This window comes from Toxoplasma gondii, chromosome X, assembly GCF_000006565.2.
Source record: "Toxoplasma gondii ME49 chromosome X, whole genome shotgun sequence".
In the NCBI taxonomy this organism is placed as follows: domain Eukaryota; phylum Apicomplexa; class Conoidasida; order Eucoccidiorida; family Sarcocystidae; genus Toxoplasma; species Toxoplasma gondii.
In genome coordinates this window covers 1,790,063-1,810,832 of record NC_031478.1, presented here as the reverse complement: position 1 = coordinate 1,810,832, position 20,770 = coordinate 1,790,063, and the positions used below count along the sequence as shown (strand labels likewise).

Below are 20,770 nucleotides of genomic sequence, written 5' to 3'. Positions count from 1 at the left end.
CCGCTTCTGGAGAAGCTTTTCGTTTTCTTCTGCGGCTTTTTCTGCGATGGCCTTTGTCCAGAGAGCTTCCGGCTCCATCCCTACATCCGCTTATGGAGAAAAGTCTGTCTCGACCATCACGCTCAAAGACGTCGACATTCCTTAGTGAGACACAAGCATCTGCGGGTGACGCGCAGCCGACAAGACAGCGGCGATTTCCAAAGCTTTGGTTCGTGGACAATCGACAGGCGCGCCTCTCGGCTTCTCGTTTCCTTCGTTGCATGCGTTTTCGAGCGCCCTCGACTTTTCTGGCTTTCCCGACGCGCAACCTCCTCTTCATCTTCGTCTCCTTCTGACATATTTCTCCAGGCCGCATGTTTGAGCGTGGATGGAGAAGCGCTTCAGTCTTTCTGACGCGACTTTCTTCTGGACGAACAGAGGCTGACGCGCCTCCTGGACGCGGGGGAAGAAGGATGGACGCGCCTCCTCCTCCCCCTCTGGCGGAAAACACCAGCTGAGTTGCGAGACGCAGGACTCTCTCTCCCGTCTCGTCGTCTGTCTCTCTCGTCTTCTTTTCAGTGGAGGATGGAGCTGTGTTTTGACGCGTTCTTGCCTTCTTCTCTCTGAGAAAGGATGGCGCTTATCAACGAGTTCCTTCTCGCCAGTCTCCTTCCCTCTCCAATGTCTCCGCTACCGCGAGAAGGTCTAAGGCGCGTCTTCTTTCAGACGCGCTCAGCATTTTCTCTAGGCATTGGTCTCCCTGGGGGGAAGACGCAATACCTGCGTCTCCAGACGCTGTCGCCTTCCCGCAGAGACCTGCCTCTTTCTTCTCGCTGGCGGCCGCATGCAGAGGCGCCCGGCAGCCTCCGCAGGCACTGGCTGTGTAAGTCGAGCAGAGGAACAGCTTCGTCGCACTGCTCCATCTTCCTTTCCGAACTGGCGATTCCTCGCAGGAAAAACTCTCTCGTCGTCGATCTGCCTCCCTCTTGGCGAGGTGCAGCCGGAGAAAAACATCACGGAGAATGCTGGAAACGGACTCTCAAAACACTCAGCTGTGAAGGTCAAACGAGACTTCTTTCAGCTGTGTCTCCGTCCTTTTCTTCGTCTTCTTCTCTGGATCTGAAATCGCCGTCTGCCTTCTCTGCTTCGTCTGCGTCATCTGCTGTCTCTCCGGGTTCACTTCTTTCGACGCGAAGAAGACAGTGTTTGACACCAGCGCGTCCGCGCTTCCGGTCTTTCTCGACTGCAGAGAAACCGAAGGTCTCCTCTGCTTCTTCTCCGGAAAAGGCAGAGAACTGGATCTCTGCCTTCCTTTGCTCTGCCGAAGAACTCGCACTCTCTCCCCGCAAGAAAAAGAAGCCGAACGACCCTCCGTCGACCTCGTCCTCTCCCGCGTCTTCACCTTCTTCTTCGCCTTCGTTATCTCCCGCGTCTTCACCTTCTTCTTCGCCTTCGTTATCTCCCGCGTCTTCACCTTCTTCTTCGCCTTCGTTATCTCCCGCGTCTTCTGGCCGAGGTCTGTTGCCTCTGTTTCGACGCGTGAGTCGATTGCCGTTGGAGGCCTCTTTGTTACGCAATCTGAAGACTTTGGGGGTATCGCATCTGACGCAGATCCAAGACGCCTGCTTCCTGCCTATTCTCCTCGGCAAAGATGTTGTGGGCGCCGCCAAGCCAGGCACTGGAAAGACGCTCGCGTACCTTCTGCCTCTTCTCCAGCGCTCTCTGAACGCGTCGCCGGCCGCGTCTGAGGACTGTGGAGACGACGCTCGAAACGGGGAGGAGGCCGGAGGTACGAGCAGACGCGAGGCCGCCAGGGAGAACGCGAGGCGCGAAGCTCCCTCCAGAGACGCATGGGGGCCGTCGATCTTGATTCTCGTTCCGACGCGGGAGTTGTGCAGACAAGTCGCGGCCACTGTGTCGGCGCTCGCGCCTTCGCTCTCCATGGCAGTTCTCGATGCCTCCTGGGCGTCGGTGCATGCGCAGGAGCGTTTGCTGGACTCTTTTGCCCAAGGACGAGGAAGGCCGCTCGACCTGGTCGTTGGGGCTCCCGAGAGGTGCGAGAAACTCTTTCTGTCCGGTCACCTGCGCCTGGGAGGCCTGAAGGCCTGCGTCATTGACGAGGCAGACGCGCTTCTCCGGCGCGGCTACGCCGACCGAGTCGAGACGCTTTTCTGCCTTCGCTCTGCCGTCAGGAGAGATGGCGAGAAGGACGGAGACGCGGGTGACGGAACACCCAAGAGGACCCGGGAGGGAAGAGACTTCCCTCGCCACAGAGTCCAGACGCTCGTCTTCACGGCGGCCATGCCCACAGAGCTCCAAGCGATCGTCGACAGTCACTTCAAGCAAGCAACCGTCGTCAATCTCCTCAAAAAAACGAGTCTTCGAACGCCAAGTACGCCGCGCGGAAACGTCGCTCCGAAACCTGGCCTCTCCAGCAGACAGAGAGTCAGGGAGAGGCAAAGAACGAGATGCGAAGAGATAAAGAGCGAGCTGAGGAGAGATAGAGAGCGAGATGCGAAGAGATAGAGAGCGAGCTGAGGAGAGATAGAGAGCGAGCTGAGGAGAGATAGAGAGCGAGCTGAGGAGAGATAGAGAGCGAGATGAGGAGAGATAGAGAGCGAGATGAGGAGAGATAGAGAGCGAGCTGAGGAGAGATAGAGAGCGAGCTGAGGAGAGATAGAGAGCGAGATGAGGAGAGATAGAGAGAGATGGGGAGAGACAGTGAGGTCGAGGAACGGGTGTGGATCTGTATCGCTCGTGGTAGCTCGGAGAAGAGGTTCTTGGAATGTTCCAGAGAACGGCATCCTTCGTGTGGGTTTGCCAACTGTTTGAATGAGAGGAAGGACAGGCATGAGACGATTTTGACAAAGTCGAGATCTGAGGAGTTGAGATGTTTGTTTGTGTCTGTGTGTGGGTGCGCGCGCGCTTGAGTGAGGTCGAGCGTCGTCGACAACCGAACGATTTTACTGGACTCATCATGCAGAGAGTGCCGTGTGTAGCGTTCTCGTCAGTTCCAAAGAAAAACTGTGTCGACATCGGGCGTCGCTGGCTTCCAGCAGATCGCAGGTTGGCCTCTTTTCCACTTTGTTCACTCTTCTTCTGCCTCCAGGCGAGTTGGCGGCATCGGCTTCTCCACTCTTCTCGTCGCGCGTCGCGGGAGAATCGCTGGAGCCTGCAGACGCCTCTGCGTCTTCCACGAGTCTCTGCAGCGACACAGTTCGACACTTGAAGTGCAGGATTCCTCGCGGTCCGGATTCTGAAGTTCGCATGCAGACGCTCCTCTACTTGCTCGCCAAGGCGCTGCCGGCGGCGACCCACCGGCAGCGCGCGTCAGAGGCGGCAGCCTCGGAGTCTCGCCGCGAACAAGGAAACGTTGAAAAAAAGCTCGGCGATACGAGAGGACCGGAGGAAGGACGAGCGAGAGAGGAAATGCATCCGCGGGTGGCGAGCGAGCTTCTGGTCGCCGAAGAAGACACACACAAATGCATCGTCTTCGTCGAAACTCAACAAGAAGTCAGGAAAGAACGCCCATGCATTGCGGTGCTAGGACAACTACCAGTGCTCTTTCTCGCTCCTCAATCATTTGTTTGGACAGATTGTTTTTGGAGTGACAGCTGCGTGGAACTCGGTGTCTGTGCATGAGCATCGTAGGTTTATGGAGGAAACCGCACTTGCATGCATCTGTCCAGAAAGGCCTCCAGTTGTATCTGTCTTCGCGCCTGGTGTGAGTCCGACGAGTTGGGAGCGTCTGTTTGGGCTGTGGCATTGCTCGCATTCTCCTGGACGGTTCTCTGTGGGTCTCAAGCTGCCAATGTTTGCATGCGCGCGTCGCTCTGAAGCGCCTGTCTCTGAAGCTCGAGAGACAGGACGGAGAGGAAAGAAGGACCAGTTCAGAGCTCCTCCGCTGCTCCTCACGAAGTTCGCCGTTGAGTGTATGTCGCGCAGTTCGGCCTAGGCCGCGCTGCTTGTCTCTTCCAATACGAGCAACTGGGGCAGAGACTTTGTTTCTTTCTCGCTCTTGCGTCACCTCGGAACTGTCCTCGCCTTTCCATCATTTGCTTTCCAGGTTGAACAACTCGCGCAGCACCCGTTTCTCCAGTCCTGGCGAGTCGCTCCGCTGCATGCAGGCCTCGAACAGGAACAAAGAGACACCAACCTCAGTCGCTTCCGCAGTGGAGAGGTGAGTTCCAGAGACGAAGGGCAAACGCGGCCGTCCACCTGCGATGTCGCTCGCCGTCCATTGCACCTTTTTTCAAAACCGGGTGTTCGCTTCGCTTCTTTCGCGTTTTCTCTGTGCCGATCTCTGCATCTCCTTCCAGACGTCGGGGTCGCTATTTCGACCAAAGTCGATTGATCTCTCTTCACTTCGAGATCTCGAGTCACACGCTCATGTCTGTCGAGGCAGGGATCCCCTACATACAGCAAAAGGACATAGATCTCGATTTTTTAAATGGCGAGGTAGCTTGTAGACTAGTACGCGTACGAATGCATACGCTGTGTATCTACGTCTGTAGGAAGGTGGGGTGAAACAGGCTGGCGCAGCGAGGAGCGGCGCGACAGGAAGACCGAGACGGCGTTTCCGCGTGCGGCGACTTGTCTGCGTTTTCAGTTTCGTCGTTTTTTGCGTTACTTTCCAGGCTCCCGTCCTGATTGCAACGGACGTCGTCGCGCGAGGTCTCGACGTCCCCGCAGTGACTCTCGTCGTCCACCTCCACCCACCAGTCAATCCGAGCACCTACATCCACCGGTGAGAAACGTTTCTCGGTCGCAAGACAACAGCGGACGAGAAAACGATAAAAGAGAGCCGCAGACGCGAGGGAACAGGAGACAGCGAGAAACGAGAGGCAAGAGTGCGAGGGGAGAAGCGGTGCGACAGAAGGAGCGAACGGGAGAGAGAAAGACGCAAGAGACGGAGAAGCCAGCAGAGAAGAGATGCGAGAGAAGAAATGGATGCGAGAGAAGAAATGGATGCGAGAGAAGAAATGGAGGAGACGCGAGGCAAAGCTCTTGACAAAGAATATGCGAGACAACGTCTCTGCTGCTTCTCCAGGTCTGGACGGGCAGGCCGAGGCGGACATGTTGGAGACAGCGTTGTCTTGTACAGTTCGAGCGAGAGAGGGAAACTGGCGGAAATCGTTCAGCAAACGCGGACGCGCTTCCTAAACCTCCCTCCGCCCACCCAGGCTCAGCAACAGGAAACGGCTATTGCAAGGACGCTCTGTAGGCTGAAACGAACTCCCGCACATGCCGACGGTTACATGCATACTTTTCTGTATAGATTTATCCAAACACATACATATATATATGTAAATGTATATATATGTATATGCATATATATATATATGTATATGTATGTATGTATGTATGTGCCTGTTTGCAATCATGCACGTTTGTGTCTAGGCGTAACTGTGTATCGAGATGCAGGTGGAAAGTAGATTTACATCCATAGATCTACAGATATACATGTTTGTACGTGCATGTATGAATTTGGATTTGTACAGACCGTAGAGTGGCGCGTAGTTCCTTCTCATTGATTCGCGTCCTTCACGAATGGAAGCCAGAGTTTTTTTTCTTCCGAAGCATGCGCGTCCACCTGAATCCCCTCACATGTGCGTGCAGATCTCTCCCCATATCAACCTCTCTACCTCTGCATCTTCTCTTTTTCTAACTACATACGCATGCGACTCTGCATTTTTTTACGCATAAAAAAATACGCAAGGATGCACGTGTTTTTGTGTGTTTGGGTGGGTAGTTGTGTACGTCTGGTTTTTTGTGTACTTGCACGTACTGGCTTGTGCATGCTGTTTTGAGCAGACGTTCTCTCTCGTCTTTGTTTCCTCTGTGCAGACGAACTGCTGGAGGTGAAGGAGGAGCATTTTCGACCGTTGCTTGCTCGAGCAGAGTCTCTTCTCCAGACGCATGGACCCTCTGTGTTTGCGGCTGCCCTCGCCTTCCTGCAAGGCAGGCATCGTCTGCCGAGGTTTTCGGGAGCGCGAGCGGAGCTTTCGGACTCTGAAGAGTTTTCTTCTCGCTCTCTGCTTTCTGGGCGCAAAGGCTTTGCTGCAGTTCTCGTCTACGACCCCACTCACCAGGTTCGACTCGAAGAAGCCTTCTGTTTCAGATCGACGCACGAAGTAAAGTTTGGGAGGCTGCGCTGCAGTGTACATGAGCGCGCAGAGGCCGCCGCATCCTCCGTTCCCCGCCGGCGTCTGACGTCAAGGGATTGGGCAGACTTTGCCTGATGAGCGCGCGAGGTGTGATGCCTGCTCGTCGAATCAAAGGCTACGCTTGCCAGCAATCGAAACAACGAACGTGCATGCAAAACTTGACCTGCAGTGCTTCAGCTGTATTTGGATACACACACAAACGCACAGAGAGAGAGAGAGAGAAAGAGAGAGAGCCGGGAGTGCATGCGAATTCATACAGGTGTAGCGATGGGTGTGTAGACCTCCAGGACCAGTCTGGATACTTCATGTCACTTCAAGCGTGAGTCTCTCCATATCTATCAGTGTTCAACGCGTCATAAGAATATTCAAAGGCGCTTTATACATCCATATACATGTATATATGTATATCTACATATATATATATATACATATATACATACATATATATATATATAATCTCGATATATGTACAGTTTTAAGGCATGGTAAAAAGACGCACAGTCGCCGGTGTACTTTTTTGCATGGACTGTGGGGTCGCATTGCTCAATTTTGAATTCAAGTATTTATGTATGGTGCAGCATTGATAGATCTGCATGTCTCGCTTCTGTTGTGTGTGCCTGTCTGTGTGCCGGCACACAAGAGTATATATATATATATATTTATATATTTATATATTTATATATATATATATATATATATATATCGATGTCGATGGGTCAGGAGGCGTGTGTTCTCTACGCATTCTTTTTGACTTTTGCGCCGAAGGTTCAGAAGCGTTTTTCGTCTGTATTATGTGCAGGAGTTGGACAGCCCGGCGGCGGCAGCTCGCTATCTCCGGACGCGTCTCCCTGAGTCTGCAAGACACGATGTAAGGAAAGCGTCCTCCGGTTTCTTTCGCGTCTCCAGATCCCTTTCGATTTGTTCTCTGTTCATTGCTCTCTTCACTTTTTCTCTTTTGCTATTGCAACGAGGCGGTGTTCAATCTCAACAGCGAGTTTTTCAACCTGTCCAGACGCCACTGTCGCGCATCGTCTCTGTTTGCTTAAACAATCGCTGTTGTGCTCGTCTACACAAGATTGCGTTTCACGGTGCTTCGCACCCACAGGTTTTTGTCCATCGGTTTATAGGTTCACTCTTGCTTCGGCCTCTTTTCGTGAGTCTGTCAACACTTGCATGTTCAAATAAATAAATATATATATATATATATATATATATGTATGTATGTATATCTGTATCTCTATCTCTACACTATGTGACTACTTGCGCGTAGAATCTGTGTGCCTTTGCCTTCGCATCAGCCTGTCTGTCCACATATGTCGTGCCAAATAAGTATTGTCGTAGCCGTGCATGCAGTTGGGTGCTGGCGGTCGTGTTTAGAGCCTGCAGTGCAAGCCTGCATGCGAAAGAGAAGAGCTGTTCTCTTGTGCGAGGGGCGGACGAGACTGGTGGGCCGGCACTGAGGAGGATTTTCGTTTCGCTTTGGAAGCGTTTTTTTTTCGGCTGATCCGCTGGAAATGGCACAAAGGCTCGGTTGTCCTCTCGCGCTTCTCGAACACAAGTCTGTCCTCCCCCGAAAACGCCCTCTCCCTCAGCTGAAGTTCTGTGCCAGGGCGCGCCTCTCTGTCTGCGGTTTTCTCTCGCGCCTCAGGCAGTAGGTCTGGTGTGCAAAAGCGTTAACGGCTACGTAGGCGACGTCGCGGTTGTCTACGCAAATAAGCTCGTCGACGCCAGCGACGTTTTTTCGGCGGAGCGGCCGACAGAAGAGTCCTGGACTGGGCCGCCGGTGTATCCACTCGAGGAACTCCCCAGGCTCGTGCTCTCGGAGGCGGCGAAGCACTTGGGGAGACGCAGACGCCGCGTTCAGCTGCCTTGGGCGAAAATGAAGTATGTCAGAAACACAGACTTTCTTCGGTCTGTCCTCAGAAACGACTTCATCGACATCAGACCTCGAGATCGCAAAGCTGTGCCTACTCGACTCCGGGCGTCTGCAGTGCACGAGCATGAGATACTGCTGCGTTCACTGCAGCGTGCATCTGGACAAGTGATCTGCGACTCAGAGCTGTGGCAGACAAAAAACGAATAAACATCAACATTGCAGTATCTGCACACGCGGCTGCATGCGCATGAACAAGTCCACTGAAGCACTTATCGACTCTCGACACTGTAGACAGTTCCCAAGGAGCCGGGTCTGAAATCCACAGGTGACTCGGTAAAAAACGAACAAATAGAAAAATCGCCGATGAAAACCAGAAAAACGATGGGCATGTAGATGGATAGATAGATGTTTTGTCGATCGATCTTCGAGTCTGTATACCCATCTGTATTTGAAGTTTTGTCGATCGATCTTCGAGTCTGTGTACCCATCTGTATTTGCACATATGCGTCCCTAGGACCCGTGTATAGACGGCCAAACATACATACATACATACATACATATACGTATTTGGAGAGTGAGATTCGAGGGAGCAGAAAGATGTCTGGAACGGTGCATGCAGACTTGTGAATGTGTGTTTGGTGTGTTCGTTCAGACAGCAAGGTTCCGGCGCTTCGGCGATTGTTCTGGGCGGACGGCGAAAGGGAGAAGTCCTCAAGACAGTTGCAGACATCAAGCAACACCAGCGAGGCATCGCGACACTCTGACTGGAGAAATCATCGCCTTCCTCTGCATGTAAACCTCCAGTATTTATTTTCATGTATGCATATACGTATATGTATGCATACATATATATATATATGTTTATGCCTGCATGTATCCTTGTGTTTTCGGCCGCTCAGACAGGAAGCTGGAGAGAAAAAAGGAGGAAAACCGAAGAGAAAAACGCTGCAGCAGGGCCAGGAGGGAAGGTGAGGCAGCAGGAGCGCGACAGAGAGTTGGAGCGCGTTAGACGCTCTTTGCTTCCGCATCTGTGTTTTCTGCAAGAAGAAACCTATGATGGTGAAATGGTGGTGGATCGGAAAAGAGATAGGAGCTTCACACCTGAAATCGTGAGAAGACACACGTCAGAAGGCTCTCGGAAAATGCAAAAGAAAGTCAGGAAAACACGGAGAAAACGCGAAAAAGATTTCCTTCTGCCCTCAAACAGCTGGTCGCCCTGGGCAGGCGACCCGCTAGAACTGGACTGGGCGGGGTCCCTAGTATCTGTCTTGTTAAAAAAGTCCAGGTCACCGGATTTCCGTTAGCTTGCTCTCAGTGTCGCGAGTTTGTCTCTCTTCAGTCACAGCTGTTGCAGTGGAGACGCGTCTCAATACGAGCCTTCTGCTCTAACCAAAAAGTAGTCTTGTTCGTAAAGTACGCCTAGAACGTCACCGACGTGGAGTAACCTTGATGTCGTAGAATGTCGGCATCCGCCAATTTTTTAGCTTGCGTTGTCAGCCGACGTCGGTCTCTAAATCAAGGCGTCTGGTACGGGATTGAAGCTCGCAAAAGCATCTCTCTTTCCTCTCGCACGGCGCATGGTTCTTGTCGCGCGTTCCTTCCGCGGCGTTTTCTAACAGCAGATCTCTCGTGTCGCTCTCCACAGTTAATGGAGACCCGCTGTGTTTCTCCGTCCGCTTTTAACTCTTCTTCTCTCACGCGTTTCTGGCCCTTTCCTCAGTCGTCTGTGTTTCCGAATACTTTGGAAAACGAGCTAAACTGGACGCATTTAGCAGGACGAGAACACAGCTGAGGGCCATAGCCACAGCTGCTGCGAGAGGATGCACGCTGACGTGAGGATAAAAGACGCCTGCTGCGAGAGGCAGAGCCAACAGGTTGAATCCCAACGCCCAAGCGAAATTCCTAAAATCAACGAAACGCATGCAACGGCAAATCAAACATCAAACTCCACACACAAGCAACAAACATGTGCAGAAACATATATATATACATATATATACATATTTATATACATATATATATATATATATTATAGTTATATATGTGTAAACACTCGGATACAGGCACTACTTGAATTCTGGCATTCTCTATCGGTTGCATGATATTGTATAGACAGAAAGGGAACTGCGCCTCTGAACAAAGGTAATTCTGTAGAGTGTACACTTCATCGATACATTTATAAATAAATATATATATATATATATATATATGTATACAAACGGAGTTGATCGCGTGTGTTTTTTACCAGTAGATGATTTTTCTTGTTTGTTTGGCAAGCCTCAAGAAGTTGACGAATTGGTTGAGAGAGCCTGCGAGGAGAACCGCATCAGCTGTCATGAGAGAGACAGGGGCAGACATGCCGACTGCGATGCCGATATCGGCGGCGGCGAGGGCGGGAGCGTCGTTCACACCGTCGCCAACCATGCAGCAGATTTTTCCGCGTTTTCGTGACTTTCTCTTGTCTTTTCCGGAAGCCTTCGGACTTCTGTTCTCTCGCGACTTCAGATGTCTCTCTCGTGTTTCCTCCCGGATCCACGGGCATTTGACCCTCATCGGTTTCTTGTTTCTCGCTGTTGTTTTGTCTCTGTGTCTGCCGGGGTGTGCCTCGCCTTCTGTCCTCGTGACAAGTGTCTGCACCTTTCCTGTTTTGCCTTTCTCTCCTCTCTCTTTTTCTTCTCTCTCTTCCTCGTCTGACTGTCCATCTGTAGCTCTGTCTCCTTCCTCCGTTTCCTGGCTTTCTGGTCGTGCGAAGTCGCGTTCTCTTTTTCCCTCTAGGTCTCCTTGGCGCTCGTTGCCGTAAGATGCACAATTGGCGGGTACAGGAGGCCGAGAGCTGCTGCCGACTTGGCTTTTTTCTGTTTCCTTTTCCAGGTCGTAAGATCCGTTTTGAGAAAGGCTCCTGCAGCAGGGCCTTTGCGTGTGGAAAAACGCAAGAACTTTCCGGCAAAACAGAGAAGCAGTCGATGGCGTTTCTGTTTCCTTTCGCAGCCTCACGTGCCTCTTCGAATTGCCCTCCTCTGCTCTGGGAACTTCCCGGTACAGAGGAACCACTCTCAGTCTGTCGCGCTTTCCGGCTCGCGGCTTCATCCTTGGCTGCATGCCCTCGCCTCTCCACTCTTCTCTCCGTGCGTCGCTCTTCATTTTGCGTCTCCCTTGCCTTCTGGCTGCTCTGCGACCATTTCGGTCGGTCTGCAGCGAACGAAGAAAGGCTGCTTTCTCGTGAGGCAGCGCCTCTGCCAAGACATGTCTCGATGGAATGCCGAAGGTCTTTGCCACCCTCAGCGCTGTTCGCCGGTTGTCTCCCGTGCAGACGAAGAGATCCACTTTCAGCGAGTCTCTCAAGTGCGAAAGAGCGGCTTCGGCGCCCGGCGAAATCTCGTCCGAAAGCGCAGCCGCGCCCAAGAAAACAGATTTGTACGCATGCGCTGTGTACCCCCCTGCTCCGGTCCCGACCTCGACGCCCACGACCGCGCGCATCACGACCACCGTTCCAGTACTCGCTTGCTGGTGAGCGATCCACTCCTACGGAAACGAACAAGTCGGGACGGGGGTTCTACGTACATATGGAGATCTGCTATGTTACTAAAGATGCAGGCATGTAGACATGTATGTCGCTCTCCGTTGGCAGTTGTCGGCGCGCCTACACGCCCCCGTTCATGCCCACACCAGCAATACGCACACAAGTGGACTTCTTGTGCCTTCTAAAGTGAAAAGACGAATACATCCAAGGGTAGCGGAAGCTCCAATTCTCAGTCATACACAACGTCTACGCACATCTGCATTCATCCGCGTCGATGCATACATACACTCACGCGTACATATATATATATATATATATATATATGCATATGTATACGCATGTGTATATGTATGTACAGAGTCAACTGCCTCGTACAGATTGAGGGGGACAATATGTGTGTGGCAGGCTTGAGAATTCCAGCTGGGTGGTTCTTTGGATTGTCATCGTCTCTCTGTGTGTCTGCAGATGCATCAAAGCTGCCCGTTTCTTAGTTTCGCACACGGAGTTCGACAGAAAGTGATGTCCACGCATAACGCTTTTGTGTTTCTTCTCTCCACGCGTTTTGTCTCTCACGCGTAGGATCTGGTCCTCTGCAAGCGTTGCTTCGCTGTCGGAGACGGGTGTAGTTCCACAGACAGGGTGACCAGGCTTGACCTCCTCTGTGGTGTCAACCAAGAAGCGAAACGCGTCAGGAATGGCCGAGAACGAGCAGGCTTGCTTGCCGTCTTGTTTTCTGTCTGTTCTGATGTCTTCTTCCGCGGCTTCAAAGTCGCCCACACTGGCGGGAGCGAGGCTCGTGCAGGCAAAGTCCGGCGCGCCGATAACGAGGTGAAGAGTGGAGGGGCAAGTGTGGCTATGTGGAGAACGGAAGGCGACAGCGAGGCCTTTACCGGGGAACGTTTCGCGAGAAAAAGGAAGGGAAATGTCAGGGAATAAATCTTGCGAAGGAGCGTTGAGGGAGGCGGTGCACACTTGCGTCTTGCTCTCTGTCGAAGATGGCAAATGCCGATTGGAGGGGGTTCTACCGCTGTGTTCAGACACCAGGTCCCCGGCGCCTAGGGAAGAACCGGGCACAGTGGGGAGACTGTCGTTCTCCGAAGGCGAAGCAGCGTCGGAGTGCTTCATCGTTCGTGCGAGAGAGAAAACAGAAGGATCTGCAAGTCCCTCTTTCTGCAAAGCACCGTAGAACTCTGTGACTGCGTGAGCAACAGAGTGGCTGATCCCTGCTTCTGCGCTCGCGAAGGCCCACCAAAATGCGCGCTCGGCCTCAGGCATAGCCTTCGCTTGTAAAGGAGAGACAGAAAAAGCGGTGGAGGCTGAGAGCTTTTCGAGGAACTGAGGCGCGTCTAAATGTATTTGTGGCTGTGGTTCCTTCTCGGAGGTTTCGTCGCTTGGGACGCTGGAAGAGTCAAGAAGGTCCAGAGGAGAAGGAGGTGAAGAAGACCCGCGACATGAGAGAGAAGGAGAGCAGGAATAAGGAGAAACCAAAGGCGAGGAAGAGAGACGGGGAGGACAATAGGCCGAATGTGTACGTGGAACGTAGGGGAGGAAAAGGCGATGTGGGGACTCAGAGAATCGCTCCGGTGCTGGTGTCTCAAGGGGCAGCAGATGGATATCTTCTGAAGAAGAACAAGAGGCGTTTCTGTTTTTATTCTCCTGTTGGAACTGAGAGGTGTAGAAAGGAAGCAGGTACCTTTCAATGTTTTGGAGGGAAAGCAGAGCAGTGGCGACCTGAACAGTGCACCGCATACTTCTGACATTGATTTCTCGTGTGAAAAGTACTTGAATCCCCAGACTTCCCTATTATTCTCTACGTGAGCCGCTATCGTGCGATCGACGAATCCACGATATCTAGAGACGAAAGGCTCATAGAACCACCTACCTACAAATGGAAATACGGACGCCCAGTCTGTGCATAGTCTATATATGCTATACATGCATGCATACCTTGACGCCTCTCAGAAAGTGCCCATCCTTGAACATTGGTAGTCTTCTGGACTCACGTCTCTGCTGTCTACGTATGCGCATTTCATGTATTTCATACTCACCTGTGGGACCCGACAGATTTATCGATATTCATCTATTTGGAGAGAAAGACACTCGGGCATAGGAGTCTACTCTTGCACACCTGTGCACATCGATGAGCGTGTAAGTATGGGTGCTCAGGAAATTGCTGCAGTTTCGTTTGTGTATGTGGCTGCCTCACTTCCGTTCTGCCTGTAGTCAGTGTTCCGGTTTTGTCAAAAACAACAATCTGAGTCTTCCCTGCAGCCTCAAAAGCCGTGCCATTTTTGATGAGGATGCCCCACTCGGCTGCGCGTCCGGCGGCGGCTGCCAAGGCGACGGGCACCGCGAGGCCCATAGCGCATGGACAGGCAATGCTGCAGACGGCGATGACGAATCTAAGAACAAAAAGTGACTTGACTAGGAAGATCCACAGTTTCCAGTGGAGACTGTCTTCGGGAGAAGTCGGGTCTAAGAGCCCAACTTGCGTTTCCGCGGCTCTGGCATCAGCAGCATTTTCCACCGCGAAACCTGCGTTCTTTTCAAGAAACGACGGAAAAAGAAGGCCTACGGGTAACTCGCCCTTCGTGGTACTTGCGTCGTCTTCGAAAGGAACGAGGAAGTCGCTTGTTTCGTTCCAGGTTTCTCCTGGTGGACTCGCAGACAATTCAGGGAACAGAATGCCGACGGACGGCGCGTCCACGGGTACTACACCACTCGCACTCCCAGGGTGTCGGCTGCCGACAGTCGAATCCGTCGTCGAGTTTTTGCGTTCGTTCTCTGTTTGCATGTGCCTTTTAGTGTCAGCGAAAAGGGAACAAGCCGTTTGGAAATTGCCGGAGCTTTCGTCCCCCGCCTCTTCACAGGGGTCGTCGCTCGCACGGAAACTGAGTTGCCCGTTCTGTCGGTTCTGGGTCAGAGTGCGTTGGGCCCTCCCGCTGAAGTCTCCGCGCGGGGAGCTCCAGAGAAAAAACGTTTTCTCGTTCCCCAGAGGAGACTGTTGTGTCGTCGCGCGAGTCGGCGAATTCGCGTCGTCCCCGGGGAAAGTATGTTGAAGAGAACGCAGGTTCGTCGAGAACGGATAAAAGACAGCCGTCGACCACGCTACGAGCGTGAGGGTGACAATCGCCAACACCACAGGCACAAAGCAGGCGGCAAGTTTATCTGCAATGGCCTGAATAGGGAGGTGACTTCTCTGCACCTCGGACGCCAGAGCAGAGATCTGGCTCAAAACCGTCTGGTCACCGATCTAAAAGGGAAACGAATCCAGCAAACATGGCATCAAGTTTCGTTTCTAAACACGGTTAACTCATCAAGAGACCGATAGTATGCGTGGGTGTAGCCAGCGCCTTCCTGCGGCTGCATGCACTCATTGTGGCTCCGTGTGCGACTGGCGAGGAGCCCGTGATAGGTTTACGAGCTGCTCTTTCGGTGTAGAACTTCGCTTCGACTGGAGAACGAGTTGTTGGTTCGACACTCGTTCAACAACTCAACGTGACAACCGAGACATGGAAGATCGAATCCGCAGATCTACGTGGAACGACGCAGGCGAAAGTACAGATACATACAACTTCGTAACAGGCTGGTTCCCAAGCATACTTTTTCACACTTGGCTGCATGCAATCTCACAAGTGAAGCGAAGTATGTAAGAGATCTGTGTCCAAGTGTATTGACGTCTAGCCTACTTTGTGAACGTGCAAAAGAATGGGTTCCGAGGCACGATTCGTCGACCCAGCAAGCAACTGGTCGCCGCGGAATTTGCAGACACACTTGGCTTCTCCAGTGAGCAGCTGTTCGTCTACTCTTGCACAAGAGGGACTCTGCAAAAGAAAGGAGGTCGCCATAAAAGAAGAGAATTGTCTGTATGGGGAGTACTTTGAAGAGACAGAAACAATCAGAGAGGGAGACACAGCAACTGTAGGGGTGGAGAAGTCGCTATAGGCACAATACGCTGAGGTGTGTAGGTCCAGCGCAAACGGCGTTTCGTCCTTGGAAGCCGAAGAACGCACCAAGAGAAAGCCGTCGGCAGGAAGGGTCTCTCCAGGAAGGATCTCGATGACATCGCCGATGTGAAGGAGATCGACAGGAATTTCTCTCTTCACTTTTCGCAGTGTTTCAGGATTCGTGCCCTCGATTCCATACAGGCTTCCCTTTGCCTCTGCTTCCACCAGCACAGCATTTGCAGGAGGTTTGTCCAACAATCTGAACGAGAAGAGGAAATACAGTTAGGTTCGCCTGTAGCATCCAGAGCAACGAAATTGAAGAGACTCGAAAGAAGAGGCTTTCGCCCGCGATTCTGGGCGCCTCGCATCCCACCACAACATCCCTGACCAACCATTCGAGTCTTGGACGAACAAAGGAAAAGAATTGCATATGAACATCATTTGTTTCTCTACGGGAACATGTAACGTCGTTCGAACATGTCGGTGAACAAAGAACCGCGTGCTTAGCAATATGTGTAACAAAGTACGCAAAGTGCATCTGAATAGACCAAGAACAGCGAGGAAGGTTGAGAAAAGTCCTACGCCTATCTAGAAGAATATATGCATCCTGATCAGTCTACGCGTGTGCCTAGACAATGTGCCATTGTACCCAATCCTGTGGAACTAGAACTAAGTGTTGACAAGGTTGGAAGGCAGGCACTGAAAAGAACATTTCTCGATCAAAGCGAGGTCGCTCGTGGTGGAACTTTAGACCTAGTTCCACAAGTGGGTCAGATTTTCTCCTTTTTTGCATGATGTGTCTTCTCGAGACGATAGATGATTTCACACCTCATTTCACCCTCACCGATCCAGGGTCTTCAGAGCCTGCGCCTTCACTCGCTGCTGCAGCAACTGGGTCCGAATCAAAAGCAGCAAGAATCTTCGAATCGTGAGGCGCACAACCGTGACTCTGTTCTGTCAGAGTGACAAACGCTACGAGACAAGCTGGCGTTATGTTCGAGAAACTGCATGCATGCATCATTTTTCGAATAACGCGACTAAACGCTTAGAGCCTAACCTGCACCAGTTGAAATGTTCCACGCTGACAGGCAAAAGAGAGCGACGAGCGTCTGCCCCGACTGCCCTTAATGAGAAGCGCAAGAGCAGCAAGAACGTCTTGGTCCACGCTATCTCCCTCGTCCTTCTCTCTGTAGGCATGAAGTACCTTTCCAATAAGCAACACCGTGGTGAGCGTTGCGCATGCGTCGAAGCACGTGGGGGGGTCGTTTTCCGCTTCCGAAGCTGCATGCACGAAGAAGTCGTTTTGCGTGGACGCCCAAAAATCCTTTGTTCCGGTTGCAGCATCGGTCGAGAAATGCCTCTTAAAGTCGTCCATGTGGCTTGCGAAAACCAGCCGGGATAAAAAACTCGACAAGAGGGCAAAGCACGAGTAGAAAAAGGCAAGATTCGTGCTCAGAGCGACAAGACAGTCCATCGTAGGATAGCGCGTTTTGCACCCCTGAGCGGGAACAAGGAGAAAGGCAACATAGCAAAGAACTCAGGTTTTTTGAAGAATGCGTCTCCGGATCGCAGCGTGTAACTCTACTCTAAAGCAGGCCGCACATCAACTGGAAATCCTCTCCACTCTGTGCTCTCGCATATTTGGTATTTCAAAATTGAACCGCGCGAAAGCAAACGCATAAACCCGTAAACAGATGAGTAAATCCATGTAAATATATAAATATATGTAAATATACCTGTAAATACATGCCAGACCACAACTCGCATGCAAGTGGGATTTACACATGACTGAATGCATGCGTATATAATATGGATATATATATATATATATATATATATATATATATATATATGTTCACACGGGCACGCACATATAGATGTTGTCTCCATAGGTTGTTTTACAAATGCACGGAAGTACATCTAAATATGCATGTGCAGAGAGGAGGTTTCGTTATGTTTTCGCAGGTGACACCGTCTGTTTTTGCGCAGAGAACACCGGTCTTTCGCGATCTTTCCCGTACCTTGACTGCAGCTTGCTGAAAGGTATCCCCCCAGAAAAACTGAACAGGAATGGTAAGCACCAGCATGACAATGTTGGAGAGTGCAACGCCTGGGATGGGCTCGAACCTAACTCATAGGTCACACAGAAAGACACAAATATTCGGCATTCGCGGTCAGAGAATACGCACTCTCTCTGCTTTTGGATTGGACGTGGATAGAGGCTCGTAGATGTTCATTGTATCTGATTGTGAAAGAACAGAGTCGACTGGTCCCTTTGACGGAGTTACCTCTTCCTTATGAATCTAACATGGAAAATGACCTGAACACAGATTGCACTACAACCTGAAAATAAGCTGTTGCCTTTTTCGAGTTTTTTTCCTGATGTGGCGATGAGAAGTGCATCCCAGACGAACGTGCTGGAATAAATGACTGTGTGGACGCGCCAAGGAGAGAGACAACTACGTACGACAAGGACCATGATAGAGAGCTTGACCTACTAAGCGATGGAGAGGAACAGAAAACTCAGCATGAATGCGTATCCGCGGAGCGGTTCAGAGAAATAACGACGACGAAACATCGATATTGAGGCAATCCAAGATGTGAACAGGCATCCTGGACAAAAGGGAGAGTGCAAATACCTGAGCCAAGCAGGAAGGAGTGCCATGTGTGTAGCTACGGCGAGAAGAAGAACAACCGCGGCAGGCCCCAGAGAAAGACGCACTCTTCTAGATAAGCTTTCAAGGAGTTGCTTCATTTCTTCTCTCTGAAAAAACAAACGCATCAGCATGAAACAATAAAATGGAAATCTGAAAGCTTCTAGATACGCCGCCTCATACCAGCCAGAGTTGCCTTCGCTCCTTATTCAAGCATATCAATGAACTTTGAAGTTGAAGTCATACGTGGGGGTGAGTGCACGCACAGTTTCATAGACTGCTAAATATATATACTAACGTCTACATTGATCTCTATTCAGGTATATGCACCCGTTTACTCCTCAGCGGTGTAGATGCCCCTGTATGATGATGTGCATCCAGATGTGTGCAGCTGAATTGATTGCGCAGGAGACTACCTACACCTCCATGAGGCACTGTTCTCCAGGTGGCTGTCATTCCTTTCACCGCTCACCTGGGTTCTTAAAGGATCCGCTTTTTGGACGGTAACGAGGAAGCCCTGTGCCGCGACGAAGGCGACAATCTGCCTTGCGCCTAGAAGCGAAGGACTGTAGCAGACGTGAAGAAGGGCACTGTTTCCTCCTTCATCAATTCGAGAGCAGGCGATAACACCTTCCTTCCTGCGCAAAAAGGCAACTGTTTCTTCTAGATCTCGGCAAGAATGCGAATTGCGGAAGTCCTGCTCGTCACTCCACGGTGCCATCGAAACAGCAGACGTGGAGGAAGTGGTAGAGAAGTTTTCCAAGTTTTCTTTAATGTTTAGGACCAACGAGGCGGTTGCCTGCTTTTCCTCGCCGCTCTCGAAACGCGTCTGGAGTGAAACTCTTGTCGGCGGCCTACCAGTTGGCGTCGTGGTTCTGAAACTGGATGTCCTCAAACCCGCCTTCGCCTCCAAGAACGCGCCCATCTCACGCCCCTCTTCTCTTTTCCCTTTCGCTTCCCATTCTGTTGTTTCAACGCTTTTTCCTCTTGAAGACACACACCCCCAGATCCTAGCATTGATGCGGTGAAGTTCGTCTCTACCCAACCTCAGAGGTCCATTTCCCCGAGGTTCTTCTGCTTTCCGGTGGCACGTCGTGTTCCCTTGGATGCTGTCACGCTTTGTTTCCGCGTCGTCTGTCTCCCGCTCTGCCTTGGCAGTCTCCCTTTTGCTATTTTCTTCGAGTTGTGAATCTCGGGAAAGTCGCTGCTCTAGCCGGTCTGCTCCTGTGTCGCTGTCGACTGTTTCCGGCGCGAACCCTCCACAGCTCCGCGAGTCGTTCCCCGCCTCGCGGCTTCCTCGTCCGTCGGATGCTCCGCAAGGTGTGCAGTGGGCCACTGAGGATCTTCGTTTCTGCACGCGTTTCTGGAAAGACAGAGGAGAGCTCTGGAATCCGAGTTTCCGGATCGCTTTGCAGACCGTCTGCGTCGTCAGGACCTGGGGATCAAAAGTCACCGACGCACAGCCACCCACTAAGTCGACAGCTACTTCGTGTACCCCGGGTGTCAACATCAGCTGGCGCTCGACGACTCCTGAGCACGACGCACACGTCATTCCGGCAACCGAGATACGCCAGACCTCCAAGTCGAGGAAAGGTGACGTTTCATCGGACGGAGAGGGAAGCGTCGCAGACGTGGTACCACCATCCCTGTCACGGCCAGGAGAAAGAGGAAACGGAGGAGGATTAAGAGGAGGGGTAAGAGGTGGACGAGCAACAGCCGGGTGCTGGGAATGAATTTCTGCAGACAAATGTGTTTCCTCGGTATGAGCAGGCGGTTTAGGAAAAGGCGAGGGAGATGCCACAGAGGCGTCGGCAGGCGTTGCAGACGAAACATTCGATCGGGGACAGCACGTACGTGCCTGAGGAGGGAGACTCAGAAGTCCTGCAGGTTTCGAATGACAGCATTTTGGCGCAGCACACAATTTAGAAGAAGTACGTGGGGAACAAACCAACGAAGGAAAACAGGTACCTCCAGCTTCTTCCACACCCCCAGGAAGCGAGGAGATACTTGGAGACTTGGACCGGCAGCATGTCGGTTTTGTAGCGGGAAGAGAAACAGTTGTTGAACGAGTCTTTGAACAACAGTTGGACAAAGGTGGAGAAACGCATGGAGAAATGGGACAAGAACTCTTAGGGGAAGTCCGGACAGACTCCCTGCTCTCGGTCACAACATGCGGTCTCATCTTGTGGTGAAATCAAGCAAACAGTTGCGCAGTTAGAAAACTCAAGACCAACGCGATTGCTGAACTTCTATATTGTCCGGCATGCTGCAGCGGGACAGGAATATTTTTGCTGGCGTACACAAGTAAATGTAGGGAGTAGTTGTAGCTACAGATACGCATTTGTGTTAATTGTATGCGGCTACGGAGCGAGAGAGCAGGACACCAACACACAGTCTGTTTTAGAGCGGTCAAGCAGTTTGGAGTGTACAGGAGATTTTGAGATACTTGCAGCATGAAGAAGTACACGCAACTCCCTGCCCGTCTTTCGTTGGCCTCCTGTCCTCGTCTGTAGGCGAAAGAGGATCAGGGCAATATTTGAATATACACGCGTATCTATGATGGTCTTGATCGTGTGCATTCGCATACAGATATATGTCTATATATGGTATCTAGACTCGAGTTGTTT

At 51.6% G+C, this 20,770-nt stretch overlaps 3 protein-coding genes across 3 annotated transcripts; 1 reads left to right on the top strand and 2 right to left on the bottom strand.

Moving 5' to 3' along the window:
* Positions 1-87: 87 nt before the first annotated feature.
* Positions 88-9,496, top strand: TGME49_226090 (DEAD/DEAH box helicase domain-containing protein). Its single transcript, XM_018780127.1, has 10 exons — positions 88-2,371; positions 3,089-3,492; positions 4,046-4,159; positions 4,617-4,726; positions 5,030-5,199; positions 5,827-6,071; positions 6,946-7,014; positions 7,795-8,030; positions 8,675-8,814; positions 8,922-9,496. The coding sequence occupies exons 1-9, from the start codon at positions 613-615 to the stop codon at positions 8,784-8,786; spliced, it is 3,219 nt and encodes a 1,072-aa protein (XP_018636022.1). The 5' UTR covers positions 88-612; the 3' UTR covers positions 8,787-8,814; positions 8,922-9,496.
* On the bottom strand, positions 9,281-13,785 carry TGME49_226100 (haloacid dehalogenase family hydrolase domain-containing protein). The gene is made up of 3 exons (XM_002366232.2): positions 12,116-13,785; positions 10,268-11,544; positions 9,281-9,924 (listed from the first exon to the last, which is right to left on the bottom strand). Exons 1-3 carry the CDS (start codon positions 13,289-13,291, stop codon positions 9,717-9,719), a joined length of 2,661 nt encoding a protein of 886 aa, XP_002366273.1. The 5' UTR covers positions 13,292-13,785; the 3' UTR covers positions 9,281-9,716.
* A 1,437-nt stretch (positions 13,786-15,222) lies between these two features.
* On the bottom strand, positions 15,223-20,050 carry TGME49_226110 (Copper-exporting ATPase; the record flags this gene model as incomplete). Its single annotated transcript, XM_002366233.2, has 7 exons — positions 18,616-20,050; positions 17,778-17,809; positions 17,511-17,616; positions 16,547-16,987; positions 16,334-16,443; positions 15,556-15,748; positions 15,223-15,366 (listed from the first exon to the last, which is right to left on the bottom strand). The coding sequence occupies exons 1-7, from the start codon at positions 19,693-19,695 to the stop codon at positions 15,223-15,225; spliced, it is 2,106 nt and encodes a 701-aa protein (XP_002366274.2). The 5' UTR covers positions 19,696-20,050.
* Positions 20,051-20,770: the final 720 nt, after the last annotated feature.